At 41.2% G+C, this 27762-nt stretch overlaps 1 protein-coding gene across 5 annotated transcripts; it reads right to left on the reverse strand.

Annotated features, from left to right (window-relative positions):
- Positions 1-1915: 1915 nt before the first annotated feature.
- INSIG2 (insulin induced gene 2) lies at positions 1916-27347 on the reverse strand. Of its 5 annotated transcripts, none has more exons than XM_032479314.1 (6): positions 27263-27347; positions 20427-20821; positions 13361-13485; positions 10072-10238; positions 9790-9889; positions 1916-2528 (listed from the first exon to the last, which is right to left on the reverse strand). In XM_032479314.1, the coding sequence occupies exons 2-6, from the start codon at positions 20668-20670 to the stop codon at positions 2370-2372; spliced, it is 795 nt and encodes a 264-aa protein (XP_032335205.1). In that variant the 5' UTR covers positions 20671-20821; positions 27263-27347; the 3' UTR covers positions 1916-2369. The 5 variants fall into 5 exon arrangements, with proteins under 5 accessions (XP_032335205.1, XP_032335208.1, XP_032335206.1 ...); XM_032479317.1 differs by lacking the exon at positions 27263-27347 and adding an exon at positions 26849-27219; XM_032479315.1 differs by lacking the exon at positions 27263-27347 and adding an exon at positions 26630-26763.
- Positions 27348-27762: the final 415 nt, after the last annotated feature.

Consider the following 27762-nt stretch of genomic DNA (forward strand, 5'->3'; position numbering starts at 1 on the left):
TGTTAACATGCTGGATCAGCACCCAGACTTTGAAGGGAGTAGACAGAAGGGAAAGGAAAGGGAATAATACATAATTGGACGCCTGTTTACTTATTTTTGCATTTAATGTTAACAGCCCTCAAGGGAAGGTCGTTTATCTCCATTTTATAGATGAAAAGCTGAAGTTTCGAAGGCCTGGAGGACTTGCCCAGGGTCCCAGTCAGTAAATAACCCCTCCAGTTAAGCCTGAATTTGTCTGATCCCCAAGGCTGACTTTTCCTGACTCTGTCAAACTTCAGGATCACACCTTGATCAGCCATAGAACCTTCTTTTTCTGTAGAAGTCTGATAAAAATGGGAACTCTCTGAGCTGTGCCAGACGGCGCAGTCTCAACTTGGAAGGCTCCTAAGAGTCACGGCCATGGGCAGCTGGGGACGCTGCCTAAGCAGAGATGCCCTGCTTGTAGGCTATTTGGGAGTCATTTAAATCCCCAAAGCGGAGGGAGGGTGTAGCTCAGTAGTAAAGCGCATGCCTTGCATGCATGTGGTCCGGGGTGCAATTCCCAGGACCTCCATTAGAAAAATGAATAAATAAATCTAATTACCTCCCCCCTCCCCCCACCAAAAACAAAACAAAAATAAATAAATAAATCCCCAGAGTGAACTAAAGCCTTGTTTTAAGTCCAGGCTTAATCAGAACTTGAAGTCCTGCCACTTCCTCTACCTGCAATCTTCACTACATTCAGACTGGATTTTGGATTCTCCAGAAAAGAGGAATGCTTCTCCCCCCGCCCCAATCTGATCTGACCCTCCCTTCAAACCCCATCCGTACTGGTGCCCCCCACCTTCCAGAGGCCTTTCCTGGCCACTGACTTCACATCCTGTTCTTAGACTCCAACAGAACTTGCCGTCTACACAAGCCATGTGCGTGGATCCCACAAGGCCAGTGCTTAGCTGTTACAGGGCACATCAAAAACCAGACCACCCAGCACCATCACTCACACACACTTCTCTCAGACTGAGCTTTTTAAAAGGTCAGAAGTCAAAACCTGTTAAAAAAAAAAAATTGTATCTCCTTTATATGCAGTCACACTTCCACATGGGACTGTGTCTGTGGAAGCTGAGGTGGGACACCTGCTACCGAGAGGGGCTTGCGGTCTGAGTCGTGGGATTCACTGAGGGCTGAAGTCATCAGACGTTCTAAGAATGCTTGTGTCAACTTCCTAAAGAGCCCAGATCCCAGAGTGCAGTAACATATTCAACCTATGTCTAGGAAGTCAAGGTCACATTCACGTGAGCAATGCCTCAGTGCCCAGCGTCCCCTACTCTCAGTGATGGTCTGGAGAATCTGCTGGAAATGCACATGCAAAACGATTTGCAGGGACTTGCAGGGACAGTACAGTGTGGTGGTGGTGGTGGTGGTGAGAAGCCTTGGCTGTTGGCGCAAAGGGAGATCAGAGTTTGAAACCCTGTTCTGCCACTTAGAAAAACCTGGACGTTGGCAGCTATAAAAGGATCGTCCTACCTGCAGGGCGGTGTAGGGACGTTCCTAGGAAGCACCAAGGCAATGCCTGATTCATTCCCTCCCGCTCACTTCTTCTTTAGGTGATTGGAAAAGACAAACGTGAACTCCTTCCTTCTCTCCCACCTTTCCAGGACTTGGATACAATGTTTATACTTTATGTATTTTAAAGACTATAATTTTAATTTTACCACCAAGTTTTTTTTCATTTTCTTTTGTGTTCACTCTGAATTGCTTAGGAAAGAATATATTCCCATGGGAAGACAGAGCCACAAAATGCTTTAAACCAACTGTGCTGGACGTTACCAGTGATCACCCACCCATACTGGTTCTCCCGTCCATGAGGGGAGGGATGGCATCCTGGCCCCCTTGCAGTCAGTTGGTGCCATGAGACCAGAACTAATCCTAACAAAGATTTAACGATCACTAATTTATTTTTCCTAGGGGAAAAAAAGTTGAATCTGACTCTGTTAGGAATTTTACATGCATTTTGGAAAGATGGGCTTCAACACATACTAACCCCCTTGTCTCTCTCAGACAGGCATGATATTGACCCACACGAGTCTGTAGCATAGAAAATCCAGAGATTGGTCTTGACAAACACCTTGAAACCCCATCTTCCACGTGTCAGTCTGCATGCAGGCTTCCCAAGCCAAGTGTGTGGAGACCATGCACGGCAGCTGATGCTAAGATGATGGTGCAGCACTCTGTCTTCCTGTAATGTCCTGCTGCAAAATCTCAAGCTTTCGTCAAAGCAGAAAGAATTATTTCACAACAGAACTGCCACCATCAGACCTTGGTTGAGCAGACATTAACCCAGAAGATCTAGGAGTGACATGTGATGACTATAAAGGACATAGAAATGAGTTTCAGTCAATGGCAGAAATTCCCAGGGAATGCATTTTAGAACTTTCCTTCTTAAAGCAAACAGATTCAGCGCTTGGGTTCTCTCTCTTGTCTGCTCGATTGCTCATCACAGTGAATTGGTCCATGATCCCATTTGGTACCAGTTTCCTTAAAACATGTTTCTAAAAGAGAGACCAATCTTATGAATGGGACTCATGGAAACACACTAGTACTAAGTGAATTTATTAGTTTCAGAACAGGAAGACAAAAAAATATTACACGGAAATAATTTCCTAACTGCTCATGACTTTTCAAGCCCTCCTTTGCGGGTGCCACAGAACAATTAGCAGTTACAAACCCTGCCGTGACAAAGTGGGACAGAAGAATGTGCTCACACCAGCACACATTTCAATTTAGAATCAAAACTGCCCCTCATTCATGAAAATCCTCATAAAAGACTGCGACCAGGGCAATGGTGAAAGGGAAAAATGGCCTGTACGTGGCAATCAGTTTTGACACGAGGCCCATCAATAGCCCAGGCTTTCCCAGCACATCATTATCTATCTGATCTGCCAAATCTGATCCTTAACAACATTGTCTCCAGAACAGCTGACATACCCTGGGAAAGTCTGTCTTGTAAATCACAAAGAGAGATGACAGGTTTCACCGAGTTCATCAGAGATAAAAAGAAAGGCGGTAAAGAGGAACAGATACCACTCTGCTTGCACTTCCTGGCACAGTGATCTCAGTGAACGACATGTTTTTCGAAAGGGGAGAAAAAAAACTCCATACCCCAATTTTTATTGAAACCAAGTAAGAAACCACTGACTTAACCTATTTATCTCAGTTCCCAACTAAATTGAGTTTTTGAAATGGAGAGACAAACGATCAGGCAGATGGCAAGATTTTATGGTCTAAAAAAGTGGTGAGGAAGACTGAATCAGGGCGGCAGACCAGTCAGGCTGTAGCTTCTCCCTCCTATCCTGAATCCACAGAAGTAACAACAGAAGATTTTTTTAAAAGAAAAGGAACCCGTAACTATACTGCTGGATAAGGAGAAGCATCCTCCACGGACCAGCCGCTACAAGGAATCCCTGAAAGCAAGAAAGTGATGGAGAGCGGATAGGTGGAGAGAATCCAAAGCTCAGACTCCTAAGACCTCCTAAAAATGACACCAGGGACATTCAAAGCTCAGAGGTGGCTAATGCTTGGAGCCAGTAATACCAAAGGGCAACAGATCTCCTGGGTTAGAGCAGGCTCCTGCTTAAGCAGCCAACTGGCCAGTCCCTCCACACTTCCACTCATCACCCTGGACCGGGCAGCGACAAGATGCAAGCGGTGTGAGCACTAAGTTCAGAGAGGCTTAGCAACGTGCCCAAGGCCAACCGGGGAGCGCTCTGCTCACACCCAGGCAGGCTGGTGCCGGCTCATCCTGCTCTTCCCTGCGACGGCTCTTTAGAAGAGCTTAGAACTTCAGAAGATTCATTAATAGCCTCAGAAAACACAAGGATGACAACGCACTTCCGCACATACTCACACACAAAATAAGGGATCTTGGAAATGAAAATTGTGATCACAAATTAAAAAGTCAACTGATGGGCTGACAGCTAAATGGGTCAGTTGAAGCACAACTCATTGAGCTGGAAGATCCAGTTAAGTAATTCTTCTAGAGTGTAGCACAACAGAGAAAAGCTAAGGGATATACAGAAAACAGGAACAAAAGGTCAGAGATCTGAAAAGAGGAGTTTTAGAAGAAAAGAACAGAGAAGTTGAACAAAGGAATAATAACAGCAAAGACAGGGAAAAAAATTGCCCAGAATTAAAGAGATGATGTCTCCGATTGAACATGATGAGAGAAGACCTACTCCCAAAGATTGTGCAGTGAGTTTTTAAAACACCCAGGACAATGAAACAAGTAAAAATAAGCATATAAAAGGGGAGAAGGGACTCTAATTAAAATTCCAATACAATCAAAGGCATCTGGTAAGTGTTTCACTCAAATGGTCATGAGGACAACAGAGATCTTCCTTTCACCCGACCATTGGGATCATCCCAGGACCACTGGTACCAGTACTAACAGCTGGTCACCCAGCCTTGGATTTCCACCCACTTATGTGAGCTACAGAAACACAGTTGTTCAGCTCACACCCTGGACCTCAAGATGTGGAAACGTGCCACTAAATCCCTGACTACAAACCCCAAACCGATCACCCTTCCCATCAAACAGGGTCTTTGGCCTCCTTAGAACTACTGTCCCTTCACCCCTCACTGTCCTCCCACGCCGTCATGTTAGCACTGCTGACTCAACCTCCTTCCCCCATTTGCCTAGATCCTGGGATAAATCTCTTGCTCTTGAGTTAGGAGCCTCCATTAATTTTTCACAATTCCTTGTGCCATGTCAACCAATGAACTCCCCACTAGACAATCTACTCCGTCACAGTTGGCCTAACCTGGGCTACTGAGCCTCTTAGGCATGGCGCAACCACATCACCTGGCTCCACTGCAAATGCCCAGCTCTAGCCTCACCTGGGTCCTTGGTGGCCTCAAAGCTGTCTCAAAATCCTCTCTTTGCCCCTAGTCAGTTCCCCAGTCCATTCTTTATAGATACTGTCCAAATCTCCATTCTTTCATCAAAGTTCTCTAGCTGCCCCCAGTTCCCCTGGCTCACAATACATGACTTAGTATATGATCAAGCTTTCTTCAAATGTATTTTATGAGCCATCCCTCTCTCTGTGTCTCTGTCTCTCTTGTCTCTCTCTTGCCTTTTGAGATGGCCTGTATCTCCCTGAATATATACTTTCACTCAAAAAAAGAAAAAAAAAGCTTTGAGCTATTAATATACAGTGATATATTTTAAATGTTAAGATAAAATAGGTTAGAAAAAACATTATTCCACATACAAAAATCAGGTATCATCCCCTTTATTTCTAAGGCCAATTATTCCTTCCAACTGTGCTTCATACTCCCAGTTACCCTCTGCCTGAAACTCCCTCCTGTTTTGGCTTTGAACACATTACTCTTCTGTTTTTCCTCCTACTTCTGGCCACACCTCCTTTATCTCCACCAGCTTCTCTGCCAACATACCAGTATGCCTCAGACCTCTGCCTTTTCACTATAACATGCTCACGAGGTGATCTCATCCACTCCCACGGCTGCATTTATCACTGTCGTATGCGGGTGACGCCCTCATTTACACCTAATAACCCAGGCTTAAATGTCCAGCTGCTTATGATTCATCTTCACCCCCTTCAAACTCAACATATCAAACCAAATTCTTTTTCTATTCACCTACTTCTCTGCATTTCTCTTTTGGTTTATGGAAATGCCATCCACTTAAAAGTTTTCCAAGGAAGAAAAATGTTAAGTCACCTTTGACACTTCCTTTTACTTAGCCTTCACACCCAGGTCACCAGGGACCCAGGTCATGTGTCCCTCACTCTTCATTTCCAAAGTCACTACATCTCTCACCTGGACCCTCCACTATAAATTACGTGTACCTACACTTGTGAGAGGCAGCCTGGGCTGTACATTAGAATCACCTGGGGAACTTATTAAACTCCTAATGCTCAGAGCACACTTTAGGTCAATTATATTAGAGTCTCTGGGATTGGGATCCAGACATCAGCATATTTTTGCAAGACTCCATATAACTCTCCCAATACACTGCCACGTTTTAAAATTTTGCAGAACTGAAGACACGAACCCACAGACCAAAAGTGTGTATTGAATACTAAGCAAGAAAAATAAAAACACATCTTAAAACTAACCAAGTGAATGTGAAACTGAATAACCTTGAGGATCAAGAAAAAATTACGAAAAAGCTCCTGGAGAGAAAACGCAGACTGTCTACCAAGGAAAGAAAATTACACCAACAGCAGACTTGTCATCTGCAACATCAGATGACAGAAGACAAGAAGTAAAAAATCTTCAAAGTGATGGGAAAATGTGAGCCTAGAATTCTGTGGCCTGCTAAACTGTTCTTTAAGAATGAAAGAGACGTGTGCAGACACACAAAGACAAGACTCTACTACTATTCACAGATCATCACTGGTAGAATTAACCTTAAAAAGAAAAGATGCCAGTACGCAGGTAAGTGAGCCAAAAGATTAGGGAAGTATTTAATGATACTAAGTCTGGATTCCACCTAGAAAAGGGATGTGTGAGATACAGGCACACTGAGAGGTTCCAAGGACCTTAATGAAGGCAAAGCAGCTCGATGAAAACAAATGAAGTTTATAACAAGAGTACCAGCAGGATTCTTGCTAGTTTAATTATTTGCTTGTCCTTTCATAGAATTTAAGTTTCAGTTTTCAACTATCCAATTTTTAAAACTTTAAATAATCAAAGCAAGGAAGCACTGCCAATATCAGTGTTAAAAGATGTTTATCACTTTCTTTCTTTGCAAAAAAAAAAAAAGATGTAATATATTTATATACTTATCAAAATATCAAAACAATTTTGTCATAAATATCTTATTTTCTTTGGGTGATATGAAAATAATGTAAGAACTCCAAAATGACAATCATTCAATTCCTTTAATACTAAACTTAGTTTCCTTCATTATTTCTTAATAAATTTAACCATACATGTTAATTTTATTAAATTAATCCTCAGTAATACAATTCTAAGATTAACCATAAAGAAGAAAAAAAAACTCTTAACCAAGATGATAATTATACATTTAATACTTCTTGCTTTAAACAGCAATTTTCAAAGTAAACACATCAGAGGCCTTATAATTTATTAAAGATTTATAGCGCTTACAAAGTTGATTCTAAAAATATACCTTATTTGTTCTAAATGAATAACATTATCTGGAAGATAGAATAATAAATTACAGTAGTATGTTTACCACCACTACAGTTAAGATTGTGTACATATATTTAGTTTGAAATCCTTTTAGGATGTCCACACTTTCAGCCTTAAAATATAGGAGCAGATTAAAGTCTGGCATACAAGATCTCAGTCAGACAGCAATGGTTTGCAAATCAAAAATTGAAAAATATCTAGTTGACATAGAGAGCGTGAGCACATGCACATACATACACACGTACATCCGTCCTCCCTCTCACTCAATCCCACACACACACACACACTCACACAAACACACATCTCCAGAGGAGCAGAGATTCCACCCTTGTGTATCAGACAATTGCCATCAATTTCAACGGGGGGAAGTTAACGAAGAATATGTTTAAATCATACTTTAATGGCTCTAGTTGTTGGCTCTAGATATGTATAAAACTGTTATCAAGGTCTTTAACATGCACAATATACCAATATATTCTTAAACAATTAACTCCAGAACTATGCACAAATGGGCATGTGAATATGTAAGAAATTATAAGCCCATCCATTCCCCAGACGGCAACCCACTGACATCAGTCATATAACAAAGCCACGCTAAAGCGGTTTACTTTACAGAACCCAATAGATTATAGGACCCAAGAAAATCAGAAACTTCGTGATGACCTGTTTGGGGTTCCTTATGTGTTCCATGTGCAAAAGCAGTGGAACACTGTATTACAAATGACAGTTAATATCACTGAACACTTTGTGGCACTGCAGAAGGTCATTATGTATTTCTAAAACATATTCATTCTAGATAAAATTTTTAATGGCCCTTACTTTTAATTGTATGTATTCTTCCAGATTTAGACTCAAAACAATTTAATGCTGATAAACTCTCCTGCTCGTCACTTTCACCTCCAGGAAAATAAGTTAAAATAAAAAATTACTCTTTGGACTCTTTCCAGTGACACAGGTTTGAAATGTTCTATGGAAGTTCTTTTTCATCATATAGTAAAACACCAAAGCTCTCCAAGACAACATTAAAATAGAAACTAACCACACATTAGGGCACCCTGACTCACACTGCTGTAATTGGAAAAACAAAAAGGCACAACAGTAAGCAAAAGAGAATATGCCAGCTTTCCATTTGATTGGGGGGGGGGCTTTCCTCATATTTTATTTCACTAAGTTTATAAATTGTTCAAAGCATTCTTAGACTCTGCAGGATGACAAGAGAATATTTTGGCACATCAACATTGTGATACAGTATATGGTATGTTTAAAAAATTAATTTAAAAATTTCATCTATGAATCAACATGTTTTTTTTTAATGTAGTGCATATATATTTTACAGTTATTTAAGTCAAATACATAAAGGTTTGTACTTGATTTACAGATGAAGCAATCACAGATTGCAGTAATATGTGTGTGTGTATATATACGTATATGTCTGTCTCTATATATACACCGATCAAGGGAAAAACTGCATCCTGGCAATTTTATAGTCCGAAGTTTTGTTAGTGTATCTATCATTTACATGCTCTTTCCATCTTATTTTTCTGTACAAAAGATATATTTTTGCTTTCTTCATTCTTGATGAGATTTTTCTGCAATAACTTTACATTCATACTGTAAAAATTAAAAGGTTAACAGGTTAACGTTTATTCTGAATAGCAATTTTCATGTAAATTTAAAAAAGGTCTAAAACTTAACAGTTTATTAATATATGCTCACTTTATTCCTCAAAGATTCTGAGAGTTACACAACTATTAGGATTAAATGACAAGTGTGATTGGGTAAAAGAAAGTTCACATTCTAAAACTGAACGAGGCATAGCCAAAAGCAGGAGAAAGCGAGGTTTCCACATTACAAGCACACGAGAACAGTAAATGATTCGGATCCATCCCAGAATATCAAAGGGAGCAAAACAAATTCCTTTGAGTGCTTGCTGAGGCAAATCAGCAAAGGAACGCTCATGATCTTAAGGACAGGACTGATATCATGAACTCAGATAACATCTTTTCAAATAACTTTGAAATTTAAAGGAAAAAAATCTATTATGTTAGTAAAAGCTCCTGATCTAAACTATTTTTAAAGTGCAGCTATAAAAATGTACACCCATAATTCAAAATAAGGTACACCAATGAACTCAGGCTAACTGGGTGGCCAGATTATAAACAGACAGCAATGTGACCCAGTCAGTTCTCCCAGCCGGCTGCACTGGTAAAGTGACAGCACATCCGAATGCCGCCCCCTGACCCTTGCTATCTACGACCGGGCTCATCAACCAGGTCCTTTACCTTCTTACTAACTGATCGAACATCTTGATTTGCTGGAGCTCATCCTAATTTCTATCTATCATAGCAACATAGCTACTGGGAGCGCCTCTTCTCACTTTTAAAACTAAACTGTCCCTTTTTCATGGAGTAGAAATATACAGATTAGTGAAATTAATTAATTAATAAAAATGGGACAATAAATCATATCACCCTGTCTGTAACACATTTTAGCTTTTCTATCCAGTGGTTCCTTCCACTTTTAATACACTTGTGATTAAATTCTTCCAAATGATTTATGCCACTGCCGACTGGAGAAAACTTGCCGGTACCTCTCAGTAACAGAAAAGTGACTAAATGAGCACAGTGAGCTTACCATTGCCAGTTGTCGACCAATGTTTCCCATTGTAATGCCTCCAGCAAAAAATATACACGGCAACCAAGAACGAACATAGAGAAAATCTGGAGATGTGTATCTGGAATAACAGAAATACCTTTAACAACCCACAAAGTACGTACAATGGCACTTATTAAGATAATTACAATGGTAATAAATTACTCTGCCGATTAAAGTGGCTAATGCAATTTGAAAATCTCAATTCTGAATTCGGTTATCATTTACTTATTTTAGCAAACAAGCACCAAAAAGAATACTTACTGATAAACACCATTATAGACTAGCAGTTGAGTGACCAAAGTTGCCAAGAAAGCAATTCCTACTCCAAGGCCAAAACCACTTCTAGATCTATCAAAAGTCCACCACAGTCCGATGGATAGTGCAGCCAGTGTGAGGGACAACTGTATGTTGTTATCAAAATCCACTTTCTGAGGTCAGTGTTAAAGAGTCATCTTAAAACTTGTAACCAAATAATATCACCTGTTCATTTTTCTAAAATAAGAGATGTTAATGTTGAGAAGGGAATTGATTGCTCAGTCTAGAGTGCATTCAGTCTTTTAATACAATGTAGGAGAGTAGGGGGGATTAAAACGATCTCCAGTATTTACTAAAGATACACAGAGGGCATGACGCTTCACTAATAGAATTTACCAACCTGTAATCGCTCCAAAAATAACAGCATCCTACATACATTTCCAGTTATCAGATAAGACCCATTATTTAAGAAATGCTTCCTTTGCAAAAAAAAAAAAAAAAAAAAAAACTGGAAGCCTCAGAACACAGTGTTGTGAAAGGAACACACTTTCGCTGAAAAGGAAACCAGTATTACTTCTCAAACAGGTTTAGAATTACTTGAGAAAAATACAGGAACTTGAAAATAGAAGCGCTGACAGCTATTTAACAGGGTACCACAGTCTGTGTATGATTTACTGACAGACACATTTTATACTAATGCAGTTCAGAAACAAGAGGACCAAGGACACAGTATCCCTGTCTATTATGTCAACTGTTCCAGTTTTAATTTGTTGCAGATAAAGCCTTGAAGTGAACATTATCTCGCAACCTGCCCAGCTATTTTGGTGCCTCGGACTTTCTGGTACAGGACAGTTTTGCTCAAATGATATTTTATTTCCGTCACCCTCTTAAGCATCCATTCACAAATGGACAGCCCTTTTCTACTCCAAAATCTCTAGGTAAAACAAAGCTTTGTAAATTCAATTTTCTCATTTCTTTGCTTGAGGATTACACTAAAGGAATTAATTTCAAGTATCATTAAAAGGGCATTATCTATGTCCCAAAAGCCACATCTTGGCTCTATATCCATCTCCCCAGGGGAGACTACATATCTTGCCAAACTAACTGGCCATGCTGCAACTACAGAGAAAAGAGGAGAGTTCAAAAAATGCATATAAAACCATTTTCCACTTCCTTTAACCCCCCGTTGTTTACCACCATTCCCCTCTCCCACCCAACCAGCAGGTCTCCTAACACCCAGCCTGCTCACTTCTCAGCGGTTGAGCCCCTCCCCTCAAGGTCAGTTCTGGTTTAGGCTTGATTTATCAAGAACCTATAGTTTATGGGTATGCTTTCTGAAAAAGCTTTTATTCTTCAGTGGGCATTATACCTCAAACTCAAAAGAAACACTTGCGAGCTCTGATTTCTCTTTGCAATAAACATTCTTTTAAAGAGTGGAATCTGACATTAAGTGACTTCTATCTTTGCTAACTAAATGAACTTCAGTAAGAGTCAAAGCAAAATAAGGAGGCTTCCAGGGTAAACAGGTAAAGCATCAATCTTAAAAATAGTGCAATATGATTTTCTAAAGTCTAAGTAACCTAATATTAAGTCTATGTTATAAATTTTATAAACATTTTGGGTTTCGCTTAAAGGATGGACAGAATAGCTAAGATTACTATATTTAAGGAAAAGAATGATCAAAGAATTTAATCAGTTCATTCTTTCAGCTCTAGAATTAACCAGAAAACGTTATTTAAATTTCTCAACTGAGAAACAGTGGAACTGTCTAGGATAGGAAGGTCTAACCCACCAGACAGAGAGGACGTTACACACTTGTGGGGCTCCTGGGTAGGAGAATGCATGTTCCCAGACTCAGGTCAGGATCTCTGGGGTCTGGTCTCAGCTCCCGCACAGTCTCGCAGTACAAATGACTTAGCAAAGTACAGGAACTCTAAAGCTTTCATTTGTCTTACTATCTTTATAAAGAAAATGTGGAACTAGGTGATTTCAAAGTTTTCTTCTAGGCCTAAAATTCTATGAGTCTATCTTTTTAAGCCCTCCTAAACACTAGATTTGTTGTAAAATCCTAAATCTCAAAGATTTCACCAAACTAACCATGCTGGGAAATTCTTTAATACAGAAGAAAAGGGAAAAACAAACAAATAATAAGAGCCACTGAAGGACTTCCGAATTCTCAGATCTCCACGGGAACTGAAAGGCAGGTGGTCTTCAGAATCTAGGACCCTGCTTCTTTCCTTGCTTCCTCTTCCCCAGCTGCTCCAAAACCCCTCAGCACTTTCTGTAAGAGACACGGGAATCTCCCTGCCCCGGGACCCACCCTCTCTCCAGCTCACTGTCAGCCCCAAGCCCAGGGCAGAGTTATGAGGGGAAACCTTGGGCAGCCTGAGTCACACGTCTTCTCTTCCCCGAAGGCTCCTGCCACCTCCACTCTCTAAGCCTTATCTTCTAGAAAAGGGAAGACCGAACTAGCAATTTCCAGATGTTCTTCTACAAAGGGAAGATGGCGGGGTGAGGGCAGGGGGACAGGGAGGAAGTAGGGAGGATGAAAGGAGACAAACCATATGAAGGCAAAAACTTCTGTTCCGCTGGTGGGTATTTTTTTCTGAGGGGTAGAAGGCAGAGGAGAGAAGGGAAATAGAGGCCACCTTACCCTTCTAGCTGGGACACTCTGAAAATACCCACTAGTCACTAAATTAAAACGTAAGAATCTTTCAGTGATCAAACTTTAAAAATACGTTGCTTAGGAAAAAAGTTCTTTTTGGCCACAGTCTAAGTTGGTTACTTACACTAATGCCACCTTTAATAGCATTTGTGTGGTTTGTTGGTGTTGATTAAAACCAACAGATGACAGTCTTAAAAAATATATATATATGGGGGGGGGGGGGTTTCTTCAAATTAAAAACAAAACAAATCAACCAGCACCTGAAGCCACCACGTTTCCTTACTGGCAAATCTTAGAAAAGAAATGCCTTTGAAAATGTACCTGTTTCAATGTTAGAGTTACCAAAACTACGTGGAAGTAATTAAGTAACCTAATTTAAGAAGAACCTGTAAAACGTTCAAACCTGCAAAGTTTCTAAGTGATGTTGGGAAACGGACGGAGATGAAGGCTGAACCCCACCCTGTCACTGCAGAGCGGCTCCCCGGAGGCTTCAACCGCGCCGCGCGCATGCTTTCCCCACTAAGGGGCGTATCACAACGTGGCGACGGTGAAGCCACGAGGGGCTGTTTAACCTTTGGTTTGTCGGAAGCGGCTCTGTTATTACGCATTTCATTACAGCGGAAAGGATACAGCGCTGGCGTGATTTATACCAACAAAGACGGCTACGCACCGCATTACACTGGACCACTCTCTTTTAAATTTATGTGGTTCTCCTAGATGCCTGTCAATGCAGGGGTATAATAACCCAATCACAGCTGTGGGGAAAAAAGGGAAAAAATTAAGTCAGCCTCGATGGTGTGCAGGCAAAACTTAAGCTGAAAGAGTCTCTACAACCGTCATAAATAAGCATTCGAAAGCTTCTCTAGAAAAGCTTTTCTACTTGCTTAACTAGTATTAATCACTGATATTTTAAACTTACCTTCCAAAAGAAAAAATGTGAGGATAGCATCACCGAGGGCAGCACCGTAAACGATGACAAGGGTATTTTAAACTCTAACAGGCAAGACACCACTTGGGGGTGTGCTTCACAGCTTCGCAGACTGCACTGGGTGACTCACGCTGCTTTTCTACTACTGCCTCTCGGACTTGAAGAGCATCAGGCCAGTTGGCAGCTAAGCAGTGTTCTCTCTAAGCTACGTAACCATGAAACATGCTATCAAACAGCACCAAAATAAAGAGAAGCTCAGAGCATAAGCACATACAAGCTCACCATAATGTTCTAACGTAATAATGTTAGATGGCTGCGGCTGTCCTGTTACAGAAATGATCCTTGCCACCCCCCGCCGCCCCACTCCCACCCTCCAACTCCAGCAGCTTCTGATCTGTCTCCTGAGTCTAATGCCTTGTCCTGACACTCCCTTCCAACCTGGCCCTCTAATGAGACTCTACGTCAGACTGTCAAAGCAAGGAAACTGTCAACAGGAATCTACAGGTAAGACTCATTCTGCACAGAGGAAAAAATGGAGGAGATATGATCTATAGAACTATAAATCTTCGGTTAAAATTTAAGTTCACTGTTAATACCACAATAAAGGTGTCAAAAATAAATAAATAAATTCACTGTTAAAAGATAAGAAATCATTTTGGTGTCTTTCTCAGTTTTTGGAAAGAACACACCTTGAATGCTAACTGTGTAATTAACTATGAACAACTGTATGCAAAATGCCTGTGATTGAGACTCAAAATAGTCATTCTCACCCAGTTTTTAACTTAAATACTTGTCAAACCTTAATATTTTATTCATTTAGTGGGACAAGATTTTAAATGCTAAGTTAGTCATTTAAAAAAAAGTATTTCATCAACCAAAACATCCTTCAACAAGTTATAAGGGAAATCTACAGATTAAATTTAAGACAAATAGCTGGATGGCTTCAATTTGTTAATCTTCCTAAAAACAGAATGTTTATGCTGTCATTTGGTAATAAAAACACAACTGTCACATCACTTGAAAAGTATGTTTAAAATGGCCGATATTACCAAAGATGTATCGTGAAATTATTGTACCAAAATCTAAGTGCTTGAAGGGTCAGAAGCCCCTGCTTGGCCTGGGGTTGGCCAGCTCTGTCTCACAAACAGTGTGCTCAGTCTCAAGGAAAAACAGAAATTGATTAATATCAAGAATCACAGGCTAGCAGGCCAGTGGAGCAGCATTAAAAAGAGGCTGCACACACTATTTACAATAGCCAAGACATGGAAGAGAACTAAATGTCCATCGACAGATGACCAGATAAAGAAGTCGTGGTATATTTATACGATGGAATACTACTCAGCCATAAAAAAGAATAATGCCATTCCCAGCAACATGAATGGACCTGGAGAATGTCATTCTAAGTGAAGTAAGCCAGAAGGAGAAAGAAAAATATCATATATCACATATATGTGGAATCTTTAAAAAAAGACAAACTTACTTACAAAATAGAGGCAGACTCACAAACATAGAGAACAAACTTATGGTTACCAGGGGGAAAAAGGGGTAGGAAGGGATAAATTGGAAGTTCGAGATTTGCAGATATCAACTACTACATATAAAACAGATAAACAACAAGTTCATACTGTATAGCACAGGGAACTAAATTCAGTATCTAGTAGTAATTTATGGTGAAAAAGAATATGAAAATGTATATATGTATGTTCATGTATGACTGAAGTATTATGCTGTACACCAGAAATTGACACAACATTGTAAACTGATTGTACTTCAATTAAAAAAAAAAAAAAAGGCTGCACGGCCACCCTTCTACCTGGAGTGGAGATGCTGTAATGATGTGTGCATCATTCACACAATCCACAAAACTGAAAATGCTCCTTTGAACTGGGCTTTTGCTGAGGATAGATGGTTCACACACCATCAGGAGATTAACAACAAATTTCAGCATTGCAAAGCTCTAATAACCACTCATAAATCCGAAAGTTTCACATTACATTCCTACTTAAAAGGTTCTGCTCTAAAATCCTGCGCGATTAACTGACAGCATTTCCAAGTTTCTACAAAATTAAAGTGGCAACAGGCATGCCTTACAGTTCAAATATCTAAATGAGTATTTCTGTTCTCAAGGGGTCATGAAACTAGCAGCTCATGTGTCACTCCTCGCTCGCTCGCTCACTTGCTCTCTCTCTCCCCACCTTTGCCTCTTGCTGAGGAAATCAACTAAGACCGGGCATTCCAAGTCAATTTTCCGCAGCAGCTGATGCCACAGGTAAAGAATTATCACATAGAGGATACTGACGTGTGTGCAAAGGTATAAATAAGTAAAACTGACTCTATTTTTTATGTATGTGATGTCAGACTCGCAAATGAGAGACAACTGAGGAGAGAAAGCAAAAACACAGAAATTTAAACTGCCACGCTGCCAACCTCGGGGTTTGCCAATAAAAATCAAATCCGTTGAGTGTGCGTGGTTCTCAGTTGCTCACCGAGAGGGAGCATTCGAAGGAGCTTGTCACTTCCCATTAAATGTCTTCTTTCTTTCCTTTAAATAAGGGCCTGGCAGAGTCTGAGAGCAACATCCACAGCGCAGGGAGGCTGCACTGCTGAGAGCTCCCAGAGGGGTGTCTGGCCTTCCTTTCCTCCACTTTCTTGTTTTAACAAGAGAGACCGTTAAAATCACGCCTGTGTAGAATCATACACAAACACGGTCCTGCTTAATCAGATGGTCCTCTGATGCAAAAATCACATTTCTTAGGATCTATTTTGGTTATTTCCCAGTGACTAGTGTCAGGCTACCAAGACGAAAAGCGAGAAGTTTGTCAAACGTTAATATGGAGTCATGATTTTTTTATGGTCATGTATTTAACAGTACTGTACTAAAAGAAACCATTAAATCAAACATTTTCCAAAGAAAAGGGGCTGAAAAAACAAAACCACTGAATGATATATACAAAAGTGGAAAACTAGGACAGGACAGGTAATGTGTTCATCTAACAAATCCTTAAGCCCTTATAATGTGTCTGCTTCTTGGTATCTGCTGGGGACTGGGGGTTTAAAAAAGAAAAATGAGTAAGATGTGATCCTGGGCCCAAAGTGACAAGAGAAACAATTAAATGGAGTAATGCGTTAGGGGGAGCACTAACAGGGCTCGAGGGGAGGCAAGATGCAAGGGTGTCGGGAAAGCTTCACAGAAGAGGTGACCCTCGAGGAGTAAGTGTTCAGCAGGTGAGTGGTCTGGAAAGGCCTTTCTAATCAAAGGGAAGCATTTGAGGGAAAGTACGGACTAGGGAAAATACCTGGGTCATCTGGAAACTGAAAGGGAGCTTCGGGGTCCAGAAAGATTCTGAGAAAGACACAAGTCGGTGGGGGCCGCATCACAGAGACGTTCCCTGCAGACACTGGGAAAGTAACACCATCACACTGTGCAAGACAGAGGGCCAGTCGCTCTCAGAGCAGTGAGTATTCAATGCAGGACGGGGGGGGGGGGGGGGGGTACCGAATCAGAGGTGGAAAAGGACAAGACTGAAGATTCCAAGCAGGGCCGTGACGGCCCAGACCAGGAAAGAGACCGGGGAGAGATGTGAAACCTGGGAACTGGGTGTGGCGGTGAGAGAGAGGGAGGAGCCTCGAAGGCTCTCCAGGAACTGGGTGGCTGGCTGACTGCACGGCTCAACAGGAAAGATCTGTTTGCCTTTCCTTTTAAAATTAGACAGTAATTTCATAGGCATGGATACTGTCTGGTTACTTGTGATCTGCCAGTCAACTTCTCCAGTTATTTTAGCCACATGATAGCTGTCTTTTCCCTCCTAGTTACTCTTCAGAAAGATGCCTCTGCAGCTCTCCATCGCGCTCAAGAGGTTCTTAACTCCAGCTCTAATGCACTGCGCACGTAAAGAAGTGAATCAACTTGAAACACCACCCACTGTGAAACCAAAAATAGAGAAGCAGGAGAAGGAAGATGAGATCAAACGGAGTTTCCCTGGGTTCCCTACCAGCTGCCCCTCCAGAAGCACCACTAGCAAGTGTTCCAGCACGGGGTTTACATGTAGAAAGTGGTCATTTTGGAGACCCTCCAGAAGTTGGTTGCTCAGTGCCTAAATATTAACTGGACAGGAAAAGCAAAGGGCAATGATCAGTTTTTCTGATTTCAGATGGTAAGCGCTGAGAGAGCTTTGAAAATGCACACCAACACATATACACAAAACCATATGCATGCCATATACACACGTAAACTGTACATACTGTTTTTCACATCATTTAGGTTTTTTTTTCTTAATATTTTCCCTAAAACTAGAGGAAGGCAGGGATTATACAAGAATCCATTTTTCATCTTTGGCAGCTTCCACAAATCTCACCCTCATCTAATAAACATCACGACTGACCCAACAACATCATGGGGAGAGTCAAGTGGAACCTCACTTTCCCAAGGCCTCTCGACTCTCATTTGCCCGGGTACCTCGTAGAATGCACTGCTTTCAAGAGAAACACAGGCGAGAAACGTGCATGCAAATCCTCCACATGAGGTTAAGTTTGTGTGACAAGCCTAGTGGCTGGGAAAAAGGAAGAAAGTGGGACAGAGTGACGGACATGTAGCATTAACAGTTGAAGTTTTCCTTCCTACATGTGTGTTTGTGGCCAAAGTGCCCGCATCACAGGGACAGATGCACCCCACACCCCTCTCCATAACAGAGGGACAATGAAACCTCAGTCAGGGTCTCCTGCCCCAGCCCAAAGTGTGCAGCACAGGCCAGTGTGCTCCATCCAAGCCTGGCACTGAGTCTGGAAGGTTCAAAAGAGGCACCCTGAGTAGAGGGAAGGATGAGTACCCCCCTCTTTGCCCTCCCCCAGCATGGGACACTTCACCCAGCCACACCCCTCACTGTCTCTAGGACCCCCGGCTTATTGCTATCCTCTACTCATCGGTTCCCTCATCCCCCCAAAACAGGCACAATGCCAAACATCTCATTCCCAAGGTTGCCCTACAGATCCCTGGGGTTAGGGGATATGTACGGAACACTAGAAGACATTCAGCAAGTAAGAGTTTCCCTTCCCTGAACTTCCTTTCATCGATTCTGAAAAGACATGTTCTTCTGAGTCCTAAAAACCTTCTATTAGCGGCCAGACAGCAGCTCTACCACAGGAGAAACTAAACAAAGAAGTAGAAAAAGTTGTTGGGAAAACTTTTTCTCTTCTGAACTTAAATGAAAGAAAGGAAAATATGTGAGGGATAGTAGATACAACAGAGAATAATAAAATATGATTTATGCTTTCTTCTCTGTTTGGACTGCTTGGCCTGTTCTCTCAGAGAATAATAATAACCCTGGGGAAACAAAGAATCATCGCCTTACAAGTCTCTTTTAATGTGAATACTGTAACAGTGAGACATCAGTATATAAACCATGCTGAAACCTTACCACAACCAGGCCCTTCCGTCCACTCAGTGGGACTGTGTAATTGTCCAGTAAGTTTCACGAGGTCATTTTAAGACATTTCACACCTAACTCCTTCCCCTTGGCCCTCCAGCTCTAGGATGTAAGCCAGGAGGGAGCTATGTCACATTGCAAAGTATTTACGTATATTAAGTATGAGCATTCATAATGCAATTTTCTCTCTCAATCAGAATTCTTTTCTAGCACGGTTATGGCTTCCTTCTATTATTTGATTATATAAAATAGCATTATTCTATTGGTCTCATTAGAAAAAGCTGAAGAGCTACCCCATTTGGAAGCCCAGCATCAATAATGCACTCTGAGATGCTCCACTTTATCCACTGCACGCTGTCCGCCAAAAAAAGATCTAAAGAAACTAGTAGGATAATGATGATTTTAAGCAAAGAGAATCTACTTTATCGATCTCATTAAGAATTTACCATTCTGAAGGTATATTTAAAAATAAGATACCAAGGAAAAAAGCAGACACAAAAATCTAAAAATTAACAAAATGAAGATTTAAACTTGAATAGAACTACAGTTGACCCTTGAACAACGTTAGGGGCACCAATCCTCTGTACAATCAAAAATCTGAATATAACTATATAACTTTACAGTCAGTCCTCTGTATCCGCAGTTCTGCATCCATGGATTTGACCAAACTCAGATGGTGTAGCACTGTGGTAGGCATTTCTTGGGAAAAAAACCCCACATATAAATTCAAACTTGTTTTGTTCAAGGGTCAACTGTCTTCCATCTTTCAAGTTTTTATCTACTTCAAAAACACGATGATAACACACACATCAAAACCTTAAAACCAAACAGTGATAATCAAAATAACTTAAAATAATTTTATACAAAATGGGTTGAAAGAAAGAACAAAATGAAGAGGTTCAAAGCCTCATTCCTGAGGGAATCAAGATTGTTTTTAAGATTACATTTTTAAAGGTCATATAGGTCAGTCAGATAGAAATCTATTATACTCTATGATTCCATTTATCTCACATCCTAGAACAGGCAAAAATAATCCAGTGACAGAAAGATCAGTGGAAGTCTGGGCTGGGGGTAGGAAGTGGACTACAGAAGGGCACAGGAGAATTCAGGGGGGTGACAGGACTGTTCTACAGCTGGACCATGATGGTGGTTACATGAATACATGCATCTGTCTAAGCGCATCAAAATGTTCGCTCATTTAAAACAGGGTCATTGTACTGTATTTAAATTATACCTCAAAAAAAAAAAAAAAAGCTGAATTTTTTTTTAAAGTACTACTCAGCCAATATCCACAATCATTTACCCTATTTCCTTTCTAAGCGTTCCAGAAACAGCCTACACATACCTGAAGCTGTGCCACAGCAGGGTGGTACCCACCATGCCGAAGAAAAGATGCTTGCAATCACATCAGGTGGAAAGAGTGTCACGTTTCTCTGAATCTGAAGCAAATTTAACACTAATGCAAGAAACACTCCAATAAAAAACAACACTACTCCTCGAATCATCAAGTTCACACTCCGGCTAGTGACAGATGAGATGTAGGGACCACGCTTTTTGGGCCCAGATGACTCTCTCTCTCCTTCCGCCATGGTTTCATAAGTTCAGTAAGTCGGAAAAAAAAAAAAAAAAGAAGAAGAAGAAGAAATGGCTTCCCAGCTGAAAAGCCAACGGCCTGAACCAAAGCAGATTGGCGTTTCAACAGTACTGCATCTCGTCCTAAAACAGGACCTACCAGAAATCCTGCAAGAAATAAGAAAAAGGAAATCAATGTGCGCCTAATAAATGACTATACAATTATCCTGATTTCAATACTTAATTAATTTAAAAGGCCAAATAATGAAATGACAAGCTTTTACATATATTTAAATTAGTTATTTACTGAATAAGAAAAGATCTAAAAAGCATTTTCATATACATGATGTAATAAAAAATTAAGTGCTACAGTTACGTTCACTAGGACAGAATTAGTGACCTAAGAGACTTAAAGTTTAGAAGAATAGCTAAGACAGTTTGCTTCACATCAGGGAAAAAGCAGGGTAGGTTGTCTGAGACACTTCCACTAGAAACTGGAAGATCAAAATCCAGCTTTCTGTTTCTTCTACTCAAATCTCCAAGCCCAAGTAACTGATGGGCTTGGAGATCCACGCAGAATTTTTTTATACTTTACAGAAAACAAATAAATTTATATTTTCAGAAAATCAACATACTGCAGCTGAAAATGTTGTACTATTCTCTATAAAATGTAACTTGCTCATGAGGACAATCTACACAGGGGAACAAAATGACCTGTTTTAATGTTTAATGCTTATATATTCAAATTTCTGCACAAAAGTTACCTTAGAAAAAACAGCCCACCACCCACTCACTCACACACACACCAAGCACAGAGATCACACCTGACCGGCTCTCCCCGGAGCCCCAGCTGTGTCCCCACCACCACGTTGACCCAGTCCACCCCCGTTTCAGTCACGGGAGCTACTGTGAGAAGGCTGGAGTAGGCAGCAGAAGAAAGGAAGCCAAGAAAAAAAAAGAATAACCTCTTGGCTAGATTCTAAGGAGTCTGATCCACATGGCTCCTGCCTCCTAAGACCTAGGGCTTTGTAAACACAATCATTCCAGGTGTTAGCTCACCCTGCAAAACCAAAGTGATCTTTCCTTTGTACACGTTTGTTTAAGACAAATAACATTTGAGGCTTCCTACGAGCTGCTCTAAGCACCTGACATATGGCAACTCATTTAACTCTCGCAATAACCCTAGAAGCTAAATGCAATTGTTCTGTCCATTTTACAGGTGAGGCAAAAAAGCAATAAAAGGATAAGTCACTTAACCAAGTTTCTACCCTCAGAAAGAGAGTAAAGCTGGGACTCAAAGCCATGTCATCTGTCTGGCTCCAAAGCCGTCATCTGTAACTGCTATGTTCAGCTCCCCCAAACTGTTGTGTATTCCTCGACGTTTTTTCTATGAATACTAACTTTTTTTAACAGGAAAGTACTATACAGACTGTTTTTATAACTTACTATTATCCCACCTACAACAATATATCTTGAGCACTGTCACAGTCAGTACATAGATATTTCCTTTGAATCTCAAAGCAGTTTGTTTATAATTTTAGTATGATCCTAATAGCTACCTTAAGATACGTATAGTTGTTTTATAGATGATAAACTTTTCACGTAGGTCTTATTCACTATCAAGTTGTGAAATGTTGTATCTAAGTACTGAGAAAGTTACCTTCCTAGCCCACAGTGGGAGCTCTACACAGTCATATTTGTTTAATTAAACTGGGTTAACTCTTTTTGAAGCAAACTATATTGGGTTAAGCAGCCTTTTGGAAGGAGGACCTAACCTAGCACTTAATTATCATTTAACGTACATTTTCTCTTGAGTTTCCAAGTTTCAAACTACCTTACAAATGAATTTTGGAACAAAATCTGTATGTAAACTGGTGGGGTAGTAACTTTAGACATAAAACAGCATGAAAATGATTCACATCTGTAAGTCCTGGAGACTTTCACAGCCTATCAGTTCCATGTGGTAAACACAGACAACAGACTTATTTTTTTTCTTGCGCCTCTATCACACACAGAGCCCTGTGCCCAACACCCAAGGTGGGAATTCTATCCTCCAGTGAGTCCTCACAAAAATACTTAGTCTAGATCTACAGTTTAGCAGCCTGGAGAAAACAGTACAAATTACAGCTGACTCATGGGAAAATGGACTCTAAACACCAACTGAAAAATCCCAGAAAACCTAGAAAACATCCCCTCCTGACCTGGTCTTGCAGACGATTCCTTGCCGTGGGATCCAGCATTGTCAGCAGGTCACACGTTCTGCTGTTTAATAGCTACAGAATTCATCACCATCAGCAGCATCATGACTATTGATCTAGCAGCCATTTACAGAGGGTCTACTCCGTGCCAGACACAGAGTAACTCTAATCCTCTGAATCATCCCAAAGGTAGGTATTGCCAGCTGCATTTTACATACAAAGAGATAAAGTCAAAGAGACTTAGGAACTTGCCTGGGGTCACATGACATGCAGTATTAGCACTGGAACTTTGCCTTCCATCTGACTGGTTCTAAAACCCATCCTCTTTTCCTCTAAACCTTGAGTCCCATTTCAGCCCAACTCCTCAGACTTCTTTTTTGGCACATGGGTCTACAGAAGAGGATCTGGTTACTGAAAAGATGGGTAGACACTGGAAAACAACCTCAGCAGTAATACATTCTCAAGGTATTAATGCCAACTAAAGTCCAAGCAGAAAGACCATAAGAATAAATGTATGAACCCCTTGAAATTTTCTTTCACTGAGCTAGATCAAGGAGTAAAAAGATTCATTAAAGAAAAAAAAATCATATGGCCAATTTACATACTGTATTAGACCAATATTCGACTTCTCATTTCCCAAACTTCCAGTAGACACAGCAGTATCCCCCACCTTCTGCTGTTAAAACAGCTATTAGAGGACAGAGAGTAAATATGCATTTTAAGGAACCCAAATTTCTCTAGTAAATCATTTGTTTCTGTTGGTGAATTCTTCCAAAAGGGAACTTGCATGTTGAATAATATTTTTAAAAGAACAAAATAGCTTCAGTTTGAAAAAGCTATCTCAGTTGTGGTAGCCCCACGTCACAGTCGCTCACCAGTGTTTGTCAAAGGGCACTGACGTTTTGGGCAGGACAATTCCTTGTTGTCTGGAACTGTCCTAAGCAATTATGTTGCAAAACATTTAGCATCCCTGGCTCGTACCCATTAAATGCCAGTGCACAGCCCCTTCCCGCTTTGAGACAACCAAAAATATCCCTACATACTTCCAAATGCCCCAGAGAGGCGACGCTCTCCCACTGAGATAACCACGGATGGCTCGGCTCTTCCTTCATTCTGTTTCAAGGCTGCTAGAGGCTTTCAACATTGTTCGTGTTACTCTGCTGAAGCGGTTTACTCAGCCTTTCCTAAGAGTGTTTGTTTTATAGGTTCCTACTTCACCCCAAAAGCTGCTTTTAAAAATAACACAACATTTGTTTGCTGTTTATTTGAATGAGAATTTTTAAAGCAATTTTTATAAGTCCAAAAAGCTAACTCTGTGACTGCATAATAATACAATAGTACGTAATTACTAGAGACAAAAAGTTTTAATGCTTTAGAATCACAGTATCCTAAAATTTAAGAAATGGAAGGGAATTGGGAGTTCATCTGTTCCAGGGGGTATCTGAGTCTGATGCAAACAAAAAACAAAAACGTTGTGCATATGGGCATTTTTCTGGGAAGAGCTGGACATTGTTATATTAAGTACTCAAAAAGTCCGTGATCCAAAAGAAGTTAAGAACCAATGATCTAAAAGTTTACTGGCAAAGCTAATGAGACCCAAAGTGGTGAAATGAGGTGCCAAGATCCAGAATGTATACTATCCAAATGTAAAGTGAACTCCTGGAAATGGCCAGACTGACTCATCAAAGGGACAAGAAATTCCACAGGGCCATCATTCACTCCCTACTAGGTAATAAGTAAGTTCCTAAAAAAGCTTGTTGTTTATAATAGTCACACACTGGGGAGTAGGTTATTTTAAAGTGAAAGCTCTTGGAATAAGTATCCCTAATTGGTTTGTTTTAAAGTTTGGTTTTCTGATTATGTATGGCTAAGAGCTTCTTAAAACAAAGCATTTCTTTAACTTTCAATGTTACTCTTACATCAATGACAGATTTGAGTCTCCAAAATTTAAGAAAAAATATACATATATTTGAAAATTTTAGATTACCCAAGAAATAACTTTCTGATCAGGAAAGCAGTCCCTGGTATAAAGATATCATTTAAAAGACAATATCGCAATAGATCCTCAGTAATAATCCTAGGAAGTAGGCGGGTATTTTTAATCCTCATTTTACAAAGTAAAATAGGTTAAGTAACTTTCTGAGATTATAAAACTGTTACCAGGTAGTACCAGGACCAGCCTCAAGCACTCTGACTCCGTGCCCAGAGGACTTCCCCTCTCACCACAATTGCCTTTTCTACAAACACCACACAAAAATAATTTAAGTGCCACACAACAAACAGCCTGTAAAGCCATGTTGATAAACTATTGTTAATACCAAAATAACACTTTTTTCCCCCAAAAAATTGACAAAGAAAAAACTTCTACAGGACAAGAAAAATTCCACCTTGAGCCCTGACCTACAATTTCTATAAAGTACATTACTGAACAAAAAGACAACTAGTTCAAACAATTTGGACAGATCAATGACAAATCATCAAAACTGGAAAAATACTACTCCCAGCTTATGGCTGCTTGTCAATGGATTGATGGTATTACTTTTAGATAAATAAAAGAGGATTATAAGGGATTCTGGACTTTGTGAATGAAAATCAAAGTCTACTTTGGCCACTGAAACAACTTCCAGGCAACAAGCATTTGAAAACAAACATACGAACAAAATTTCCTGTAACCTTAATTTTAACAATTGCAACAACCTCAAAAGCAAACAAGATCCTTCATCTTCAAAGGAACAGCAGTCACAGAAGTTATGTTTACGCCCTCAGATTATCCTGTTGCTTAGGTCAGAAAAGTCACTAAATAATAACGTTTAATTACTGCCTCACTTCTTTTTTATTCTATGCTCTTGTAATTAGAATGGCATTCTCAAAATAGAACACGCATTACAATTGGGAAAAATACACTTAAATCAATGAAACTCTCCTTAAATAAAAGCACACACATGTGAATCACAGGCTATGGACACTAAAAACTTCTCAGAAGAAAAACACGTTTACATTGAAGACCCTGCAACTCATCTTTCCTGTCAACATTAAAACCCAAACACAGAAACCATCAGGCAAGCCATATTCGCATCCCATTACTGCTTTTAAACGTCAAATCTCAATCCCTAAAAAGGTTACTCCTCCAGCATTTGGGAATAATTTTCTGGTAACAATGAAAACAAGCTGTCCTTAAATTACTTAATTTCATTTTATCCTTGCTTTTTCAACCCACCATACCTAAACCACAGCTGTCAGTTTAAAAAGAATCAACTTCTTTCCTAAATGGATGTGATTCACAGCTTGGTTGTTTTCTATCAGGTATGTACTGAGAACTATAACAAAACACACTACTGGATATAACGTCCAGCGAAAGGAGGAAACAGGAAGAGTATGTGGCTCTTTTTTCTCCGTGGGATCCCTATTAGTAGAGACACCTATGGATTCATTTTCACTCAGTGGTTCCCTATCAGGGCCAAACCCCAAAGTTGGGAGACACAATCCAGCCACTGCTTGGCCGCCTTCATTCCTCCCGCACTCAAGACTAAAGCGCGTTTTCCCCTGCAACGCAAAGCTCCATTGCAATACTGACGCCGGCCAGTCTCAGTGGCCCAGCTGTCAAATCTATTCATTCCTCCTTGAAGCATCTCCTCATAAATCCTACAAAACAGTAAGCTATTCCTGGTACATTTTCTTAGACTAGCTAACACCATACTTTACTCTCTGACAAAGCTAACTGGACATGGGTCATCACTTAAGTTTTAGCACCCTTGCCCTCGTCCCCCATCATACTCACACTGCTTTCTTTTTCCGGATTGCCAGTCTCCACTGACCAACCCTAAAATCGCAGAAACTATCACCAACCGACTTCTAGGTCCTGGCAAGAGTTCTCTTTGGCTTAATCCAAACGCCGATTCCAAAGGTTTCTATTCCAATTCACAATGCCAAAGTCCTACTCCTCAACCCAGTATCAGCATACCTTTTGGCAGATTCTAAACTTATTACACATACCTACCCTTTCGGATCCATCCCCCTCGCAAGCCTGAGTCTGGTTTCCCTGGCTACGAGCCTCCCAAGTCCTGACAGCTGACAGCTCGCCGACCTCCACCCCATCAGATCTCCGGGGTCGCCCTTCTCGCCGGCCTCCAGCCTTCTGTCCTTCCGGACACTCTTCCACTGTCCGGGGAGCCTGCGCCTCTCCTAGGACCTCTCCCCGCCGTTCCCTTCCGGATCTCACCGACCCCTCTCCAGTAAGCTGAGACCCTCGCGCTTCAGGCCCCATCTGGTGTCCTGGCTCCTCGCACTTGCCAGCAGGGTTCCCAGGCTGCAGAAACGCAAATGCTTCCTCTTCCCGAGGAACACTCCCTTCTTCAAGGCCCCTTCCCTCAGCACCAAGTCACCCGAGCTTCCCCGGGGGACCCCAACTCACCCCCGCCTCCGCCATCTTCTGGGACCGGCCCCCGCCCCCCTCTGCCGCTTCCTCCTCGGCTTCCTCCTCCCCTCCCACAACTCCGCCCGAGCGCTACTGCGCCTGTGCGGCTGACGCGTCCACGCTCCGCCGATAGGGGCAGGAGAACTTCCGGTTCCCACCGGTGCGCGGGGGTGGGCCTGCGAGCCGGGGCAAAAGGACTTCCGGTCTCTGCGAGGGTAGCGGCTGGCTGTAGGCGTGGGCTGGCTAGTGGTGGGAGGCGGCCAGATCAACTGTTGTTTGCTGACCTAGCAGTCCTGGCTTGTGACGTATACCCAGACCCTGTGGGCGGTGTCAGAGAATCGCGCAGCGACACACGCACACCCTCCGGGAGGCGCGGCCCTCTTATCTGAGCCGAAATCAGGGCTCTGGAGCGCAGGTCGCCGGTCCTCCAGCTAAGGTTGTTGACTCTCAGTACCTTTGTGTTTTGCCAGCCTTTACTCATTACCTTTTTCCTTCCT

The sequence above is a fragment of the Camelus ferus genome, chromosome 5 (genome assembly GCF_009834535.1).
Source record: "Camelus ferus isolate YT-003-E chromosome 5, BCGSAC_Cfer_1.0, whole genome shotgun sequence".
Lineage (NCBI taxonomy): Eukaryota > Metazoa > Chordata > Mammalia > Artiodactyla > Camelidae > Camelus > Camelus ferus.